Genomic DNA, 17,621 nt, shown 5'->3' with positions numbered 1-17,621 from the left:
GAAAAATCTAGGTAAACCAATGTAGACTTGGTGTAGTTATAGTAGGCACCACTCCATGGATATTAGCTTTTTTAAACAAAAAACAAAAAAACACACCAGACAATGATATAATTTTACTTTTGGCCACCAATTTGGATGGCTTTAAAGGGGGGTTGGATAAATTTCTAGAGGAGAAGTCTATCAAGGGACACTAGTCTTGATGATTATGCTACCTACAATATCAGAGGCAACAAGCCTATATACATAAGTTACTTGGGAACACGGGCCAGAGGGTGCTGTTGCACCCATGTCCTGCTTGTGGGTTCCTGCCAACTGTTGGCTGGCCACTGTGTGAATGGAATGCTGGACTAGATGGACCCTTGGTCTGATCCAGCATGGCTCTTCCTATATTCTTATGTATCCATGTGACTTGTTGGGTGTTTTTTTAAATCCTTCATTATCAGTGACTATATTGTCAGTCACATGCTTATGTGCAGTTTTACAAATTTCAATTATCCTTCCCTTTTCTACTTACAGTGAATTATAAGTACGTAATAGCACCTCACTCCCTATTTGTCCTCCTGGCAAACAGAATACAGGTGATGTTTCCTCCACAGCACATCTCACGTAAATGATTTTAAATTTTTTATTATATCTATTTTTGCCTTTTAGGGAGCACTAGGAAGACCAGGATTTCCAGGTCCCAAGGTATTTTCAGAGATCTGAAAAGCAATGCTGAATTGCCTCTAGCAACATTTATTACTGATTCCTTCACTGTTTTATGCTTTAAAGATATTTTTAATGACATTTTGGTTTTGTTTGTAGGGTCTCATGGGTGTGAAAGTCATTGGAGCCAAAGGAATAAAGGTAACAATATATAATTCTATATTTTTCTTTCCGACATAACTCATACGCTCTATTTTTCTACATGCCGAGGTCCTGTCAGTATGATGCACTGTGTGCACCTCCTGCAATTCTTTCTGCTTCTTCTGGAGTGTTTAAGTCTAGAACCTATTTAAAGTGTATCTACCTTCCTTGTGCTTTAGTATTGTGAAATTAATCTCTTAGGACAGTACCCAGTTATTATTATTATTATTATTATTATTATTATTATTATTATTATTATTATTTATATAGCACCATCAATGTACATGGTGCTGTACAGAGTAAAACAGTAAATAGCAAGACTCTGCCGCATAGGCTTACAATCTAATAAAATCATAGTAAAACAATAAGGAGGGGAAGAGAATGCAAATAGGCACAGGGTAGGGTAAGCAGGCACAGGGTAGGGTAAAACTAACAGTATAAAGTCTGCTAGGTTCTATACTATGTACAAATGGAGCATCCAACTAAAGCTACATTTGTGCAAGCACAGTTATGCCACCATTTGCACATTACTCTGCACAACCATTTGAGCAAACATGTGTGCAATCAGTTGTGCATCATGCTTGTACAACTGATCGAGCAACTAGTTGCATATCATGCTTGAACAGCCAGTTGTGCACATGTAATGTACAACTGCTTGCTCAATGGAAAGATATGGCAGAGTTCCACTAGGACTATTTTAGTTTGCAGAATGACACCATTGGATCCTAAGAACATAAGATGTGCTAGGCTGGATCAGACCAAGGGTCCATCTTTGTTCACACAGTGGCCAACCAGCCATCAGTCAGGTTGAACAACTAGGACATGGTGCAACAGCACCCTCCCACCCATGTTCCCCAGCAACTGGTGCACACAGGCTTATTGCCTCCTGCCCTTAAAAACTTGATTGGCTATTTCAGTTCACTTGAGGAGTTCATTTACAATTAAGATTCTTGATCCCATTTTTATACTTATTTGTCCATCTGCCAATGTAAGGCATCTGACAGAAGAATGGAGAGGAGTGATTTTCAGCAGTTTCTCGGTGGTCCAGTTTGGGGAGGGCAGGGGGGGGAAGACAGGTAGCTGCAAGGCAGAGGGGTGTTCACTGAAAATCACCCATCCCTGTTTTGCTGGTGGATGCCTCTAGTCAGCAGAGGGACGGTAGTTGGATACCACACAATAAACTGTAGAATAATTATATATTCACACAAATGCCTTTTGAAAAACTCCTTGTTGATACAAACTGTTGCTAGAAAATGATAGACTTCCCACAGTGCTTTATGATGTAGGATGCAGAATTAAAATGATCAGAAATAAATGAAAAAGGCAAAAATAGAAAGAGGAATCCTAAAATAACTTGTGAAAGATATGTTATGCCTCCAGGAGATAAGTCTTGTCTAGAAGAACTAAATTATATTGTGCTAGAATGAGGCAATGCCAACAGGGTGCGCTGGCAAAACTGGTTTTCCGGGGGATTCTGTTCCACCAGCTAGTGCTATTGGTATTCTGCAAGAGGTCTTTTTGCGAGTACAATGTAATTTACATTTGTGCTCATGTTGCATTGGATAGTGCCCTAAATCTCTGGCCTAAAAATTAGAGTGTTGTATCTATTGCTAAATTTTATTCATGCTCAACACAGCATTTTCAACAAATATATTATTATAGAGACACAATATTTACAGCTTGCAAAATATTTGTTCTGAGTAGTTTAATTAGATTGTGTCTGCTTAAATGGACTTCATTTGTAATGAAAATAAATTGTAACTCTGTTGTTTTTGTTGTTGCTTTATTATAAAATTTCAATGTTACATAATGAATGGTTTATCGAACAGATTCAGGAATTGTTTGCAGTAAGTTAAATATATAGCTGCGCTTTGCTATATCAGTAAAATAAAATTGCCAATTTCCATTAAATTTGTTATGCTTTTCCACACTCTTGCATAAGTTGTTAATTTGCCCACAACAGCATTCTCATATATTTTCCCGTTGTGGATATCTTGCTTTATATCCAGTACTTGGTATATATGTCCCTAACTTCCTTAAATAACTTCTATGATTCTTATTTTTAATTGCAGGGTGACAGTGGGCTAATGGGGGCCCCTGGACCAACAGGAACAGTTATCGTAACACTGACTGGAGCTGATAACATAACGGTAGCAGTATAATACTGTTAAGGATTATGTACAGATGTTCACTATTCTGTCTAGGGATGGCTCAGTCAGCCTATTTCACCCATAAATCCATTCCATTCAATGTTCACATTAATATGCAATCATTTAATCTGCAAAAAAACCCATCTTGCATATGTTTCCATGTATTTCCTCTCAAACTATTCATTTCAAGATACATTCTTTTGAGCTGAGAGCTATGTCAGAACACTCATGAAGTGCAAAAATCAGTGGATAACTAGGATCCAATCCACACATTAGTACAGAAGGTGCAGATCAGGTCTGTTCATACAGGAATTTGTTAAGACAGAATTACTCAAGTATCCCTAAATCATTGTATTAGCCACCAGGATTCCTGCATAGCATAAAAGAAACCAGAAGGAAGAGTTGTATAATATGTCATCGGGTAGCCCTGCACTGACATTGATCCTGTACATCATGCAGACTCTGGGATGAACAGAAGCAAGTGATACCTGCAACAAAATGTTGCAGCATGGAGTGATCCTGTTCCCTGTTCCAGTCAGTCAGATATGCCCTCCTCCACGATACTCCATTGGATTTTACATTTCCTGCCTCAATCTAACAATGAGTCTGTATCCTGTGACCACTGAGCTCACCAAATCGATGTGTGTGTGTCTCCCCCCCCCCCCCCCGACCTCAAGCTGTTTTTGTACCTCTGCAAACCTTAAGGTTCTCCAAGCCTGCTGATACCTCACGCTTTTGAATGGATGGTGCTGTTTTGGCTACATAAGCAACAGCTCTCACTTCTGACCATCGGAAATATTAGCAGCAATTGCCCCTAGGAACCAACACCACCCACCTCGGTGTTTAATTCCTTTGAATTTAAACAGCAGTTTGATAGGAGAGCAGCCAATTGGAAAACTACAATCATTTACAAAAACTACTCACTTGCATTTCCCCCTCCTTGGGTGTGTTTTTCCTGATGAGAAATGGGCAGTTGCTAAAAAAAAAGGGGCTGGAAATATGCAGTTTATTTGTAAGTATGCAGAGAATTGTCTCCTCAGGGTCAAACTACACATTGCATGAATTTTGTAGCATGCAACTGAGCCTTTTTACTTTTTTTTAAAACTGAAGAGTAAGTGCACACAGTCTGAATTTGGATCAGGACCAGTGCACCCCAGGAGGGGTGAATTAAATGATGCGTTCCCCCACAATTTGCTTCCTGAAATTCTGCCATTGGAAAAAGCAGGAAACTCTCCATTGGAGTCATTGGAGGCTTTTTTTCATCTTTAAATTTCCTGTGTGTGCGTGTGTAATTTTGGAAAGGAAATGTTCGGGGGGGGGGGTAATCCTTCCTTCCTGGTGTATGCTGGCCCTGATCCAAATCAGGGCTGTGGACTTACCCTTGAGTAAAAAAAATAGGCTCAGACAGCTACACATTAGGCAATTAATATAATGTGTAGTTTGACCCTCTGTGTGCCAACATGTACTTCTCTACCATACCAGCAGAGTCTATTTTAGCAACATACAGTTTGTGTTTTTACTTATTTTGGTTCAGGTTTATTTGTTTTTATTCATTATGCTTTTATAAAAGTTCTTGGCTCCACTCAATAAATACTGATTTAACTTTTCATATTTTGGTGACAGGAATTAAAAGGAGATAAAGGTGATATGGGTTTTCCAGGACCCGCTGGACCCCGAGGAGAACCGGTAAGTGACCCTAAACCAACTGAAATCTATGGCATGCTGTGGGATTGAGGGTGGCTGTGATTCAAGTGGATCCACAGCCACCCCAGAGAGTTTGGTTTCAGGGCTACCTGTGTTAGAAAAACCACCAGCAGTAGATCTACACTTGTGGATCTTTCAAAGGGCCTCTCAAGGGGATGTGCTACCCCACCAGTGGGAGTGGAACTCTCTCCCCTCCTAAGCTTAGGGTGACAATATGGAAAGAAGGACAGAGCTCCTGTATCTTTACCGGTTGTAGAGAAAAGGGAATTTCAGCAGGTGTCATTTGCATGTATGCAGCACCTGGTGAAATTTCCTCTTCATCACAACAGTTAAAACTGCAGGCGCCCTACCCTCTTTTGGATCTGGTCACTCTAGTATAGCTCCTGCAGTTTTAATTCTCTTTTAACTCCGTTTTCTCTACAACTGGTAAAAATACAGGAGCCCTGTCCTCCTTTCCATATGGTCACCCTAAGCCTAACCTCCTCAGCTGGCCTTCAGCAATGGTTAGGACTGATCCCATATTCAACCTTGCACTTACTTAGTTGTAAAGATCCTGTGGTGAGAACCAGGCAACTGTATGGTCGATTGCAATGCACCAGATGACAACATATGACAGAATTTAAAATGAAGAGCTGAGAGAGATGCTCTGATGATATTTTTGTATATGCTTTTTGAATATATTTTAATGTTATACACCATCTGCTATACAATAGTCTAGTTAAAGAAAATAATAATCTTGAACCTGGATACAGGAATGCCATGAAATGAAGATATCACCTTAAACATTTTGAGCCTTACACTATATAATAGTGACTTTGGTTAAGATTTATTAACATCAACTTTAATTTTATATTGGTATAGATATAAAAATGTTAGAAAATGATATGAGTTTTATCTTCAGTGTAGCAACGGGAACCTAGAAAACATGTGGGTTTCTATTTTAGGGTTTCCCTGGTGATTTTCAAAGTGCAAAAGGAGAACCTGGAGAGCCAGGAGCTCAGGTGTGTAATATTATTTTCATTGCCTGACAGGTGAATTCTTAAAGCTATGGAAATGTATTTGGGTTCCAGAAAAATTAAGTTAAAGTTACTTGTATAACCGGAAAATACATTTTATGATTATCATACCCATACTGCAGTCAGCTGTTCATATTTATTTATATGAATCTAGACTGAGAATGCTGGATCTTTAGTTCTATATATTCAGCATTCTAAAAACATATTTTATTAGAATTATACATTATATGTTGGGAGAGCTGTATAAACCTTATTCACCTGTTTTGTTCAATAGTAATGATGATACACTTAGTATTAAAGTAGTAGTTGTTGTCGCTATTATTATTATTATTATTATTATTATTATTATTATTATTATTAGGGTAGGCTTGGGAAGGATGGTACCACTGGTCCACCTGGCTTGCCGGTAAGAAAAAATCTTTAATCTGTTTTTGTGCCATGCATTATAAAAAGTAGAAATGTAGTGTTAGAGCATCATCACACAGGGGGAAATCATGTTTGCTTACCATCGCTTCTCCGCCCTTGCATTTGTCCCTCATTACTTCCTCTTTTGAAAGAGGAAGTAAACAACATACACGTGGCCCATTCAGTGGGCCGTTTTGATCCCGTTGCTTCTCCTTCACACACAGGAGATAACGGCAACTTCCATCTTTAAAAATAAGTTGGACTTACTAGGATGCTTTTCTGTGGCACATGGGAGCCAGATGACATCATGAGAATCTGGAAAATCCATGAGTGCCCAGTAACAAGCGTGCAATAAAACGCTTGTCTGGTGGAACTCTTAGTCATGGCAGTTCAAGGTTGGGAAGGTTGGAGCTATTGGCAAAAGAAATGGTAATCTGTATTTTACTGCTCAGTGTCATTAAGGGGTATATCAGAACAGGGATGGAATAACATAGGGAGAAGGGCAGGAGAAGGGACAGAAAGGGGCAAGACAAGGCTAAAGAGCACAAGTTATGAGGATGTTCCTGGTAACCTCCTGTAATGATGTAATAGATTCTGTGGCTCAATTCATGGAGGAGGGGTGCTGGCCAGGCAATCGCTCCTATTAATCTGCTCTTGGATTCTAATAGACCTTGCTGAAGTCCAACTTGGAAATAAAGATATGATTTCAAAGTGACTGCAGTTTAACTTAAAAATAGATTTTATTTGTATCACATTCCAAAACTGTAATCTAACACACAATGAACACAAAAATGATTTGGGTAAGGTAGACCCCAGAATATTTATTTATTTATTTATTTATTTGTTTGTTTTAAGAAAAACACTATTGGGGGTTCATTGGGGAAAGGTACAATTCCTCTGTTAGACAATCCCCATGGGGTTGTTAGGAAGCCCAAAAAGAGGAAACAGAAGAGAAATCAAAACAGAAACCTAATATGCATGGTGAGATATTGGGCTCATAGGAGGGGGTGGGAAATGGGCACAGATCTGTGTGCCCATTGGATTTTGTTTCAAATGAACATTACAAATAAGCAAAAACATGTTGCATCTTTGCAATATGGGAAGGTTCATTTCATTCTAATATCAATTATGTTTCTGCAGGGAGAAAAAGGAGAACAGGGTATCCCAGGATTGACTGGAAAAGTTGGCTCTCAGGTAAAACCTCTGTAATTTAAAGTACTTAGTCACCCAATCAGACAATCTTCCACTACCAGGTCAACAACGAGGAAATACAGTTTTTAACAATAAGTACATTTTTGAAATATTGCTATTTTGTATTTAATTTTAATTTTAAAACATTCTTATTCCACTTCTCCAAAGCTGAAGGTGGGTTACAACAAGAATGAAAAATTACATAGGGCATTCAGATACAAGCAAATCACTTGACTTTATCGGTACAAATCTGTATTTGGCTAACAAAAGCATTCATCATTCTAGTGTTTATAAAGTTGATAACTAGCAAGAACTGTGATGGGATAGAGAGTCACATGAATATCCTTGCAGGGTTTGATTTAATACAGTGTAAGTCTTTGCAGGGTTTAGACCCCAGGGGGAGACAGGGATGCAAAAGGAAACCCAAAAGGTAGAAGAACCCATGGAAATTGGAGCCAATTCCTGAGACAAGAGAATGATCAATACAGAAGTGCTTAGAAATTTTAAAATTAAAAATATTTTTAATTAACTTTCTCTCCAATTCCTTTTAACATGTATCCCAAGCAGCCACTATATTTATATCCAACACTGTTCGTATCTTTCGTAATTTCATTGATTTGAGAATTTACAATGTTTTTTATGTTTATTTCAACATGACCAGTTTCCATTTTCTAATGCAGGGGAGGAAAGGTGAAGTTGGCCGACAAGGAATTCAGGGTCCAGTAAGTGCATATTACTTATGCCTTAATTTTTCATGTTACTGTCTTAAAATTTATAGAGCCACTGTGGCTAGTAATAGAGTGCTCATCAATGGCCAACAGCCATGTCTAGGCAGGTATAAGATTAATTATATTTAATGATGACCTGTTTCTGGCTTGATACTTCATCTGGAAAGCAATCCACAAAGGAAAACCAGTTCCAAAATTAGTTGAAATCCATTTTAAGAATATTAATTGACAAAATCAAGTTATTGCTCAAAAACATTATATGTGGTTCATTCTTTTGCTACTGGCTGCCAAGCCTTTCTCGTCACTGTTATTCTTTTCATCTCCCCCCACCCTTTTTTGTTCTTCTGTCTACCACTCTTTTTATTTAAGACAGAGTATTATGATGAAATACCTGGTGAAAAAGGAAATAAGGGCTACTCAGGACCCCCAGGACTTAAAGGCCAACGTGGAGCACCTGGTGAGAGACCATCAACAGATTTAAGTAAAACAGAAGAAGCAACTACATTAGGGTGACCATCTGAAAAAGAGGACAGGGCTCCTGTATCTTTAACAGTTGTATTGAAAAGGGAATTTCAGCAGGTGTCATTTGTATATATGGGGAACCTGGTGAAATTTCCTCTTCATCACAACATTTAAAGCTGCAGGTGCCCTGCCCTCTTTTAATCTGGTCGCTCTAGTATAGCTCCTGCACTGTTGTGATGAAGAAGGAATTTCACCAGGTTCTCCATATATACAAATGACCCCTTCTGAAATTCCCTTTTCTATGCAACTGTTAAAGATACAGGAGCCCTGTCCTCCTTTTCAGATGGTCACCCTAAACTACATGGGAAAATGCTGTCACACCATATGGTTCTGGAGAGCAAGTGGGAATGCAAAAGAAGGATGTGTACCAGAATGTGCCTGACTTTGGTGCCAATGGTACTTTATAGTAAGGCCTTGTCAGGTCCTGAGACTGTACTACTTCACACTAGAGCTGGAAGGTGCCATTTTTTTCCACGAATCCAACATTGCACAGGTGGATTTCTGCTCATGCAAGAAGATTTTCACTTGCTCTCTTCCTTCCTGCAGCTCTCTTGTGCTTTCCAAATCTTCTCCAGATGGTTCCCCAACCCTCCAGTGTAGATTGTGGGGTGGGACTGCATACAGTAGAGGAAAATGGTTTCATCAGCAATTCCTGTTGCACTTGCAGAATGTCAGGGTTGGATGCAACCATCTGAATGTTCCCTTATGCGATCTTTTTATTTGCAGAGAGGTTTTTGGTGGTGGTGGTGGTGGTGGTGGTTTCTACCATGGGGGAATCATTGAAACTTCCTGCAAGTAAAAAAGTAAAAAGAAAACTAGCACATGAGGAAGAACGATTTTAGCCCAGCACATATCCTGCTATGATGGTTTTTACTTGCAAGGGGTTCTTTACATAGGAAAGCACTGAAAAATATGGTCACTGGTAGTCCAGTCTAGCTTCTGAGCATTCTGATCATCTGAATCATGACCAATTCTGCTATGTGTATGAAAGGCTAGTGGTAAAAGACATCAGGTGGATTTTGAATAAATGTTTTCCGTTGTTTATTGCTGCACAGTGATTCACAGTAGTATGTTAACATGCACATGCACTAGCACAATATACAAAAATTATGGCTCGTACTGCCCACCTGCTGGTTTCTTGAAACACACACACAAACACACACACACACACACACACAGAGAGAGAGAGAGAGAGATTTACAATGCTGGCTAAACAGCAAGAACATGTGAATTATCAAGCTGCTGCCCATGTGAGCAGCTATATATAGCTGCTGATTGACGTTCAGTTTGGTGGGTAACAAATTGTATGTGCTTGTTCTCTGCTTTTGTATACACACATTTTTGCTCTTATTTTGATTCCTGGGGCTTCTTGCTTATATAAAGTTAGTCAAGCAGACATGTGTGTCAGGCTTGGATTTCAGAGGAGTTCTCAATATGAATTTTTTTTAAAAAAATGCTGAAATTAGTTTATCTCTTGCTTTGTTTGCAGGACTGCTGTTTGATATTGTTATAATGTGAATTGTTCTACCTGTTTTTATTGTCACCCTAAAAGTATCTATATTTAAGAGTAGGATATAAATCTTTTTATAATTATTACTATTATTATTATTAATAATAATAATAATAATAATAATAATAATAATAATAATAATAATTCCAAAATTGAGATTAGAATATCTGGAACGGAACATGAGGATCTTCTTGGTTTCAAATACGGAGATGTGATTCATAACAATTCAGCATGTTTTCAGTAGAGAAATCCTTATTAATTCAGTGGGATTGATGTTCTTCAACTGGAACATGTGTATATATATATAGAGGATTGTGCTGCTAATCTGTGACAGTTGAGCAAATGATACATTTCTGTTTTAGGATCGCAAGGTCCCTCTGGTGCCATTGGTAGGCCAGGTATGTATTGTTATGGGAAAATACCCCAATGAGACTACTAATCTTGTTTGTTTTGTTGCATATGTATTAATAATAATCATACATACAAACATACATACCGTAAGAAATTCGGTGATTTTTTTCTTAAATTGGAATTAAATCCTTCTAAATATCTAAAAGCATTGATAACTAAAACATATAAACATTGCAATAATTTGTGTTATAAAACATTGCATTAGGTGTTTCAAGACCTGGTCCCAGAGGTCCTCCAGGCTCTTCAGGCCTCAACGGAAGGAAAGGAGATAGAGGACAACCTGGCATAAATGCTATTGGACCACCAGGACTTCCTGGACCTCCAGGACGACCTGGCCCAGCAGGATCACCAGGTCTTTCAGGACAACCAGGTAGAGCAACATGGTTATGTCATTGTGTTTATATGTAACCAGAACACTATCAGTGCAACCTTGGAATCCCCAAACAAACACTTAGAGAAGCAATACATCCTTATGAAAGAAAACAGGAGTACTGAAGGAAAGGAAGTATGATGGCATTTTGTAGGGTGACCATCTGAAAAGGAGGACAGGGCTCCTGTATCTTTAACAGTTGTATTGAAAAGGAAATTTCAGCAGGTGGCATTTGTATGCATGTCGCACCTGGTGAAATTTCCTCTTCATCACAACAGTTAAAGCTGCAGGTATCCTGCCCTCTTTTAAATCTGGTCACTCTAGTATAGCTCCTGCAGCTTTAACTGTTGTGATGAAAAGGGAATTTCACCAGGTTCTCCCTATATACAAATGACACCTGCTGAAATTCCCTTTTCTATGCAACTGTTAAAGATACAGGAGCCCTGTCCTCCTTTTCATATAGTCACACTACATTTTGCAAACAATTAGTTTAAGTCCAGTTACTAGGCCCCCATCCCATATTCATTGAAGTCTGTTCCAACAGACTTTTCCTTCCCCACCTCCTCTCTCCTCTGTCCAAGCAAACCCATTGTCGTGATTCCAAACCCTCCCACTGTGATGCAAGATAATAAAGAGGTCTGACGTGTAATCCACAAAGCTTTATAAACATCTCTTCACACCTGAAGGAAGTCAGAATGCTAGGAGCTTTCCTTTAAGCTTAATTAGGCTAACTAAGCTAGAGAGTTGCCCTTTCAATGAAAAGGGAGAGTTTCCCACACAGTCCAAGAGCCACTTTAGTTCAGGGAGGGTCTTTCTTGAGAAGTCTTTGGTAGGGTGACCATATTTTGGAAACCAAAAAGGAGGACAACATGGTTGCCCCCCAAGGGGGCGTGTCCAGCACCAAGGGGGAGTGCCCATCCAAACATAGCCTTGGTCACATGTCTGATTTTACAGCACACATTTAAGACAAATCTGTTCTACATAACATCTTAATGTTAAAATCACAGAAATAAAGAACAAGTGAGAGATTCAATGTATCTGAAATTAACTTCACTCACTCCTACTTTTGTAGGTTTTACTGTACTTTGAAGCTTTTGCTATACTCTGTGTGTTACATTCTCCCCTTCCCTCAAATATCTTTTCTGACTGTATCTTCACTCATTGCAAGCTGCTGTTGTTGGTAACAGGGTTTGCTACTGGCCGGCCAGATGGCTGGCTTTTTTTAATTTCATTTTTTTTAAAAAAAAGCATGTGTATAATTGTCACAAGTTCCTCTACTCTAACATTAGGGTGGGTATTGTGGCAGTGAGCACTACTTTGCCCATTCACACTCCTCACTTATATACATTAGCTTCTCAAGGCTTGTGTGTTGGCACCACTTCGCACATCCAGACTTTGAACTCCTGTTTACTTCCTGCATAAACATGCAACTCTGAGACCCTCTTCCTAATGCCCTGCGTTTCATGCCAGCACCATGGGGCTAAGTTACAATAGACGTCTCTGGGTTGTCTGTGCAGCCTCTGTTGTCTCTCACTCTAAGTCATTACAGACAAACCAAAGCCTCCAGCCTCAAACAATCTCTCTCTCTCTCTCTCTCTCTCTCTCTCTCTCTCTCTCTCTCTCTCTCTCTCCCTCTCCCTCTCCCTCTCCCTCTCCCTCTCTCTCCCTCCCAAAGTGTTTATTGCAGGTTATTGCTTGGTCATGTCTGGTGACTCTTACATTAATTATTATTATTATTACATCCTGCCTTTTGCCCAATACTTTAAAAACTTCTGCCACCAGCCACCTCCACCTCCTTTCCTTTTGCCCAACTTTGATGCACTCGTAAAACACTGTGTGGCAAGCCAGCCTCAGGGCCAAGCTACAGGTGCATCTGGGTTGCCTTCAGCCTCTCTCTGCCTTATGCCAGCCTGCCAACATTTCCAGCCTCAAATAATCTCCCACCCCCCCTCTGTCTCTGCCAAAGTCTCCCAACGGTCCAGCCAGGCTGTGCACTTGTACCCTGTGGCTGGGGGTAGGGCAACAGCTTATAGCTTGTTTGCATCCAGTGACTCTTGTTTTTTTAAAAAAACTACACCGCCAGCCGCCTCTGCCTGGACCAAAACTAGACTCTGAAACCCTCTTAAAAAGGCTCTGTGTGGTACAGCAGCCTCTCAGAGCTCAGCTACATCCATCTCTGAGTTGTGTCTTCAGTCTAACTCGGTCCTTAAGAGATATGCTAGCCAGGCAAAGCAACAAATCTATCTATTTTTCTCTGGTATGCATTTCAAATGTTCTGCATTGCATCCCAGCAGTGCAGTCAGTGCCTAGTTCACAAGTGTACAAAATGAAGTGGAAGGGAAGTGGTAGCGAAGCAAAGCAATGATATGCCAGGTTCCAACATTTGCAGCAACAGGACATCCACAAAGAAGAGAGCTTCTCTCTCGACTGGCACCCTACTGTTGGTCATAAGAGTTTTTCTCTAAAGATGACCCTTCATCGCCCATGATGTGAGAAAAAGGCCTCTGGCCCATTCTGTTTTGCCCTGTGGGTGGCTTTGACTGACCTCTCCTTTCCCACATTTTGATTTGTGGATGCCTTGCCTCTGCTGAGCTCCAAGTACCCGACTGCACACCAAATCTGCAACAGGAAAGGTGCACTGCTTATCCAGGACTTCTTACCTAAAGACTGGAGATCCCCTTAATGCCAAGGGCTGAAACTGCTCAATATGCAACACCCCAAAGGGGAGGTTTAACAACCTGAGTTTGAAGGATATGGCTCCAGCAGTTTTAAAACACAATAATTTTAAAACTTTGAACTTTAAAAAAAAAATCCTAAAAAAAAAAACAATGGATGAACAGATGTGATTCAAACTTGGCATAGCTAAAGTCCTTGTTAAGAGCAATCATGGTGCCAAGTTTCATCTCTTTCTCTTTAAAAATAACATTTTTTTAAAAAAATTAAATACTCAAATTTTAAAAAATTCCTAAAAATCAATGGATGAACAGATCTGTTTCAAATTTGGTATGGCTAAAGCTCTACCTAAAAGCTATCATGGTGCCAACTTTCAGCTCTTTATCTTTAAAAATGATGGTTTAAAAATAATAATTTTAAAACCTCAATTTTAAAAAAAATCCTAAAAAATCAATGGATGAACAGATTTGTTTCAAATTTGGTATGACTAAAGCCCATCCTAAGAGCTACCATTGTGCCAAGTTTCATGTCTTTATCTTTAAAAATGACGGAGTTATAAGCAATTTTGTTAATTCCCATTAGAGCTGCTCTTTGGAAGAATCCGGATTTCCCCTCCCCCTCCCGGATTTGTCATCAAAAACCCAGACAAATCCGGGCAAATCCGGTCATATGGTCACCCTATCTTTGCTGTGTGGCTAGCCTGGTAGACCACCTCTCACCTGCTCACAACTCTGCTCGCTTGACCCTGCAACATACTCTCTGATCTGTCAACTCCGAAGTTCCCTCAGCCTCGGACAGAAGCTGAGTTCCCAGGGACCAGGGGAGGATAAGCTCTGAGTTGTTGGCCTTCTCTCCTAAAACCCTTTTCCCCACACTAGGGAGAATAGGCCTGTTCCTGACACCCATGCACAGTGTTCCTTTTACTGATTGGGTTTTTTTTAACCCCCAAGCATGCAAAGACTCCTCCTTGTGGATGGGAAGTGCTAGATAAGCCAATTGTGCTATATAAGCACTGACAATCTGCCCTGCAGATTAGAAATAGAATGTATGATTGAAAACAAACAGCTCTGTGTTCCAATAGTGGCCTGAGAAATATAACGGTAATGGTAATGACCAGCCACTTGCTTGGTTTTACTCACTGAAAAACATGTTCTGCACTGATGAATAAATAACTAATAAAATATGGTAATTAGTTTCCCAACAATAGTTTGTAGGTTGAACAATAAATGCTACAGTTATCTGACATTCCCCACTAATTTCCCAAAATGTTTAGAATGTAAGTTTTTTATATATATTTGCCATAACATACCTATAGCTTAGAATTGGTTTCTGTGTTTCTTCCATATTGTTGATGTTGTTATATGAATCCAGGTTCAACCACAGATCCTAAAAAAACCAAAATGGCTATTACTTCATTTGTAAACAAGATACAAACTGTATTTTTGTCCATCTCGCCCCTGAACAGGTCCAATAACTTTTGAAAGAGGCCCACTAGGAACCCCTGGAACTCCAGGATGCATGGGACCTCCAGGCCTTTTAGGACCTAGTGGAGCAAAAGGTCAGTCATTCTGCTTACAAATATATTTCTAACCTTTTATAAATCAAGTACAGCAAGGCAGTGAGCAAAAATGTTAACTCTAAATCAAGCTGCTAAAAATTAGATTCCATCAAGATTACTGAAGCATGGGACGTACTCAGTTCCTTTTTATCAGACTAAACACAATTGGATATTATTCTGCATTCATTCTGAGTCCATACCAATAGCTAAACTGCACAATTGTAGCTTGGTTGTGTGTATCATCCTTCCAAGTAATAATGAGCATTTTATCGACACCAAGTGCAAGCAGATGTGTGAAGTAGCATGTATGGTAGTCAGTGTGGTGTAGTAGTTAAGGCAACTGTCCCCTGTGTGGAACCTGCTGGTGCCATTCTACCCACAGGCACCTCTAATGGCACCCATGAAGGAATCTCCACCCAGAAAACATTTCAATTTTTCCCAACTTTTTAATATACATATATGATTTGTATATATCCATAGCAGTTTCTCAAATTCCCAGTTCTGCCCATGGGTCCAAAAATGTTGGGGACCCCTGGTTTAGGGGTTAAAACAATCCAGAGTTAATTCAACAACAGACCATGGTTGATTGTTAGGTTAAATCTGGGCAGTTTAACTCCTAAACAACCCAGAGTTCCAGGTTCAGGTGTAACTTCTACAACCCAGGAATGGGTCACTCTTGGATTGTTGATTAAAAGCAGAAGTGATGAACATGCAACACACTTACTTGTTGCCTCTTAGAACAACCCAGGAACTGTTGTTAAAGGTGAACTGGATCAGTGTTTCATTCCAGATAAAACAACAAGATACGGTTAAGGGAAAGTAAAAGTAAAAGCTTCCTTATTCCTCCAAATTCCTTGAGAGGAGGAGAAAGGAATGAGGAGCTTGGAAGCCTCAGGCTCATTGCAGATCATTTGTGGTTGCGCATTTCACACTAAACCTTGGTTTACCTTATTTATTTATTTATTTAGAACATTTATATCCCACCCTTTATTTATTTATTTATTTATTATGCTTATATACCGCCCCCATAGCCAGGGCTCTCTGGGCGGTTTACAGAAATTCTAAAATTAAGATAAAAACGAGAATACAAAATTTAAAATTCTAATACACAGAACATACACACATAAAGCATTAAAAACCGTTAAAAAAACTAAACATGTGGGTGATTAAGATGTGCTGCCATATGCCTGGGCAAAGAGGAAAGTATTAAGCTGATGCCGGAAAGATAGCAGCGTTGGTGCCAGGCAAGCCTCGTCAGGGAGATCGTTCCATAGTCTGGGGGCCACCACCAAAAAGGCCCTGTCCCTTGTTGCCACACTCCGAGCATCTCTCAGAGTAGGCACCCGGAGGAGGACCTTAGATGTTGAACATAGTGACCGGGTATATTCACGTTGGGAGAGGTGTTCCATCAGGTATTGTGGTCCCAAGCCGTGTAAGGCTTTATAGGTCAAAACCAGCACCTTGAATTGGGCTTGGAAACATACAGGCAGCCAGTGCAAGCGGACCAGAGCAGGTGTTATATGGTCGAACCTTCTGGTTCCCGAAATCAATCTAGCCCCTGCATTTTGCATGAGCTGCAGCTTCCAAATCGTCTTCAAAGGCAGCCCTACATAGAGTGCATTGCAGTAATCTAACTTGGAGGTTACCAGAGCATGGACAACTGAAGCCAGGTTATCCCTGTCCAGATAGGGGCGTAGCTGGGCCACAAAACGGAGTTTGTAAAAGGCACTCTGTGCCACTGAGGTCACCTGAGCCTCAAGTGACAATGATGAATCTAAAAGAACCCCCAAGCTACAAACCTGCTCCTTCAGGGTGAGTACAATCCCATCCAGAACCGGTAGAACACACACACACCCATCTTGTCAGCGGAATCACCTACTAACAGCATTTCAGTCTTGTCTGGATTGAGTTTCAGTTTATTAGCCCTCATCCAGTCCATTGTCACAGCCAGGCACCGGTTCAACACATCCACAGCCTCTCCTGCTGAAGATGAAAAGGAGAAATAGAGCTGGAACTATATCATTAAGATTTCAGAGTGGCATACAGATAAAAGCATACAGTATGAAACAATAAATATGCACCGTTAAAAACAAATTAAACCATGAACCAAGTTAAAACAATATATAATTTAAAAGCAGTAAAAGCAGTTAAAACAGTTAAAGCAATGTGCCAGTGAGTTTAACCATCAAAAGCTTTGTTAAAAATAAGTGAGCATGGCCACTGTCTCTCAACATGACTTATCTCACGTGTTTGCTGTGAGAATAAAATGAGAGCCCCAACTGTTGAAAATGAACTCTTGAAAATGAAAAGAACAAAACTCTAATGGATGGTAGATAGAAAGATAAACTGCATGGACTCTCTGTTTTTCACTATTGGCCTGATAACACTGATGTTTTTCTTTACCATGTTGATTGAGAAAGATAGTGGGGGGGGGGGGAGGAACTACCTCACTTTCTGTTCCTGGGAGTTACCATGTTGTTGAACATAGAAAGTTCATGCCACAAGAGGATTAGATGCACCCACATGATTTCATGTCA

At 39.9% G+C, this 17,621-nt stretch overlaps 1 protein-coding gene across 1 annotated transcript in view; it reads left to right on the top strand.

The window, feature by feature from the left end:
* The window catches only part of COL4A3 (collagen type IV alpha 3 chain), a 99,792-nt gene that overhangs the window by 40,443 nt on the left and 41,728 nt on the right, over positions 1 to 17,621 (top strand). The window contains exons 11-22 of the mRNA XM_063132208.1: positions 652 to 687; positions 805 to 846; positions 2,919 to 2,996; positions 4,620 to 4,682; positions 5,645 to 5,701; positions 6,078 to 6,122; positions 7,262 to 7,315; positions 7,993 to 8,034; positions 8,410 to 8,497; positions 10,435 to 10,470; positions 10,689 to 10,853; positions 14,992 to 15,084. Of these exons, the coding sequence (XP_062988278.1) occupies positions 652 to 687; positions 805 to 846; positions 2,919 to 2,996; positions 4,620 to 4,682; positions 5,645 to 5,701; positions 6,078 to 6,122; positions 7,262 to 7,315; positions 7,993 to 8,034; positions 8,410 to 8,497; positions 10,435 to 10,470; positions 10,689 to 10,853; positions 14,992 to 15,084 (799 nt within the window). The remainder of the gene's footprint in view (positions 1 to 651; positions 688 to 804; positions 847 to 2,918; positions 2,997 to 4,619; positions 4,683 to 5,644; positions 5,702 to 6,077; positions 6,123 to 7,261; positions 7,316 to 7,992; positions 8,035 to 8,409; positions 8,498 to 10,434; positions 10,471 to 10,688; positions 10,854 to 14,991; positions 15,085 to 17,621) is intronic.

Source organism: Elgaria multicarinata, chromosome 8 (genome assembly GCF_023053635.1).
Source record: "Elgaria multicarinata webbii isolate HBS135686 ecotype San Diego chromosome 8, rElgMul1.1.pri, whole genome shotgun sequence".
In the NCBI taxonomy this organism is placed as follows: domain Eukaryota; kingdom Metazoa; phylum Chordata; class Lepidosauria; order Squamata; family Anguidae; genus Elgaria; species Elgaria multicarinata.
This window is presented reverse-complemented; position numbering and strand designations above follow the sequence as displayed.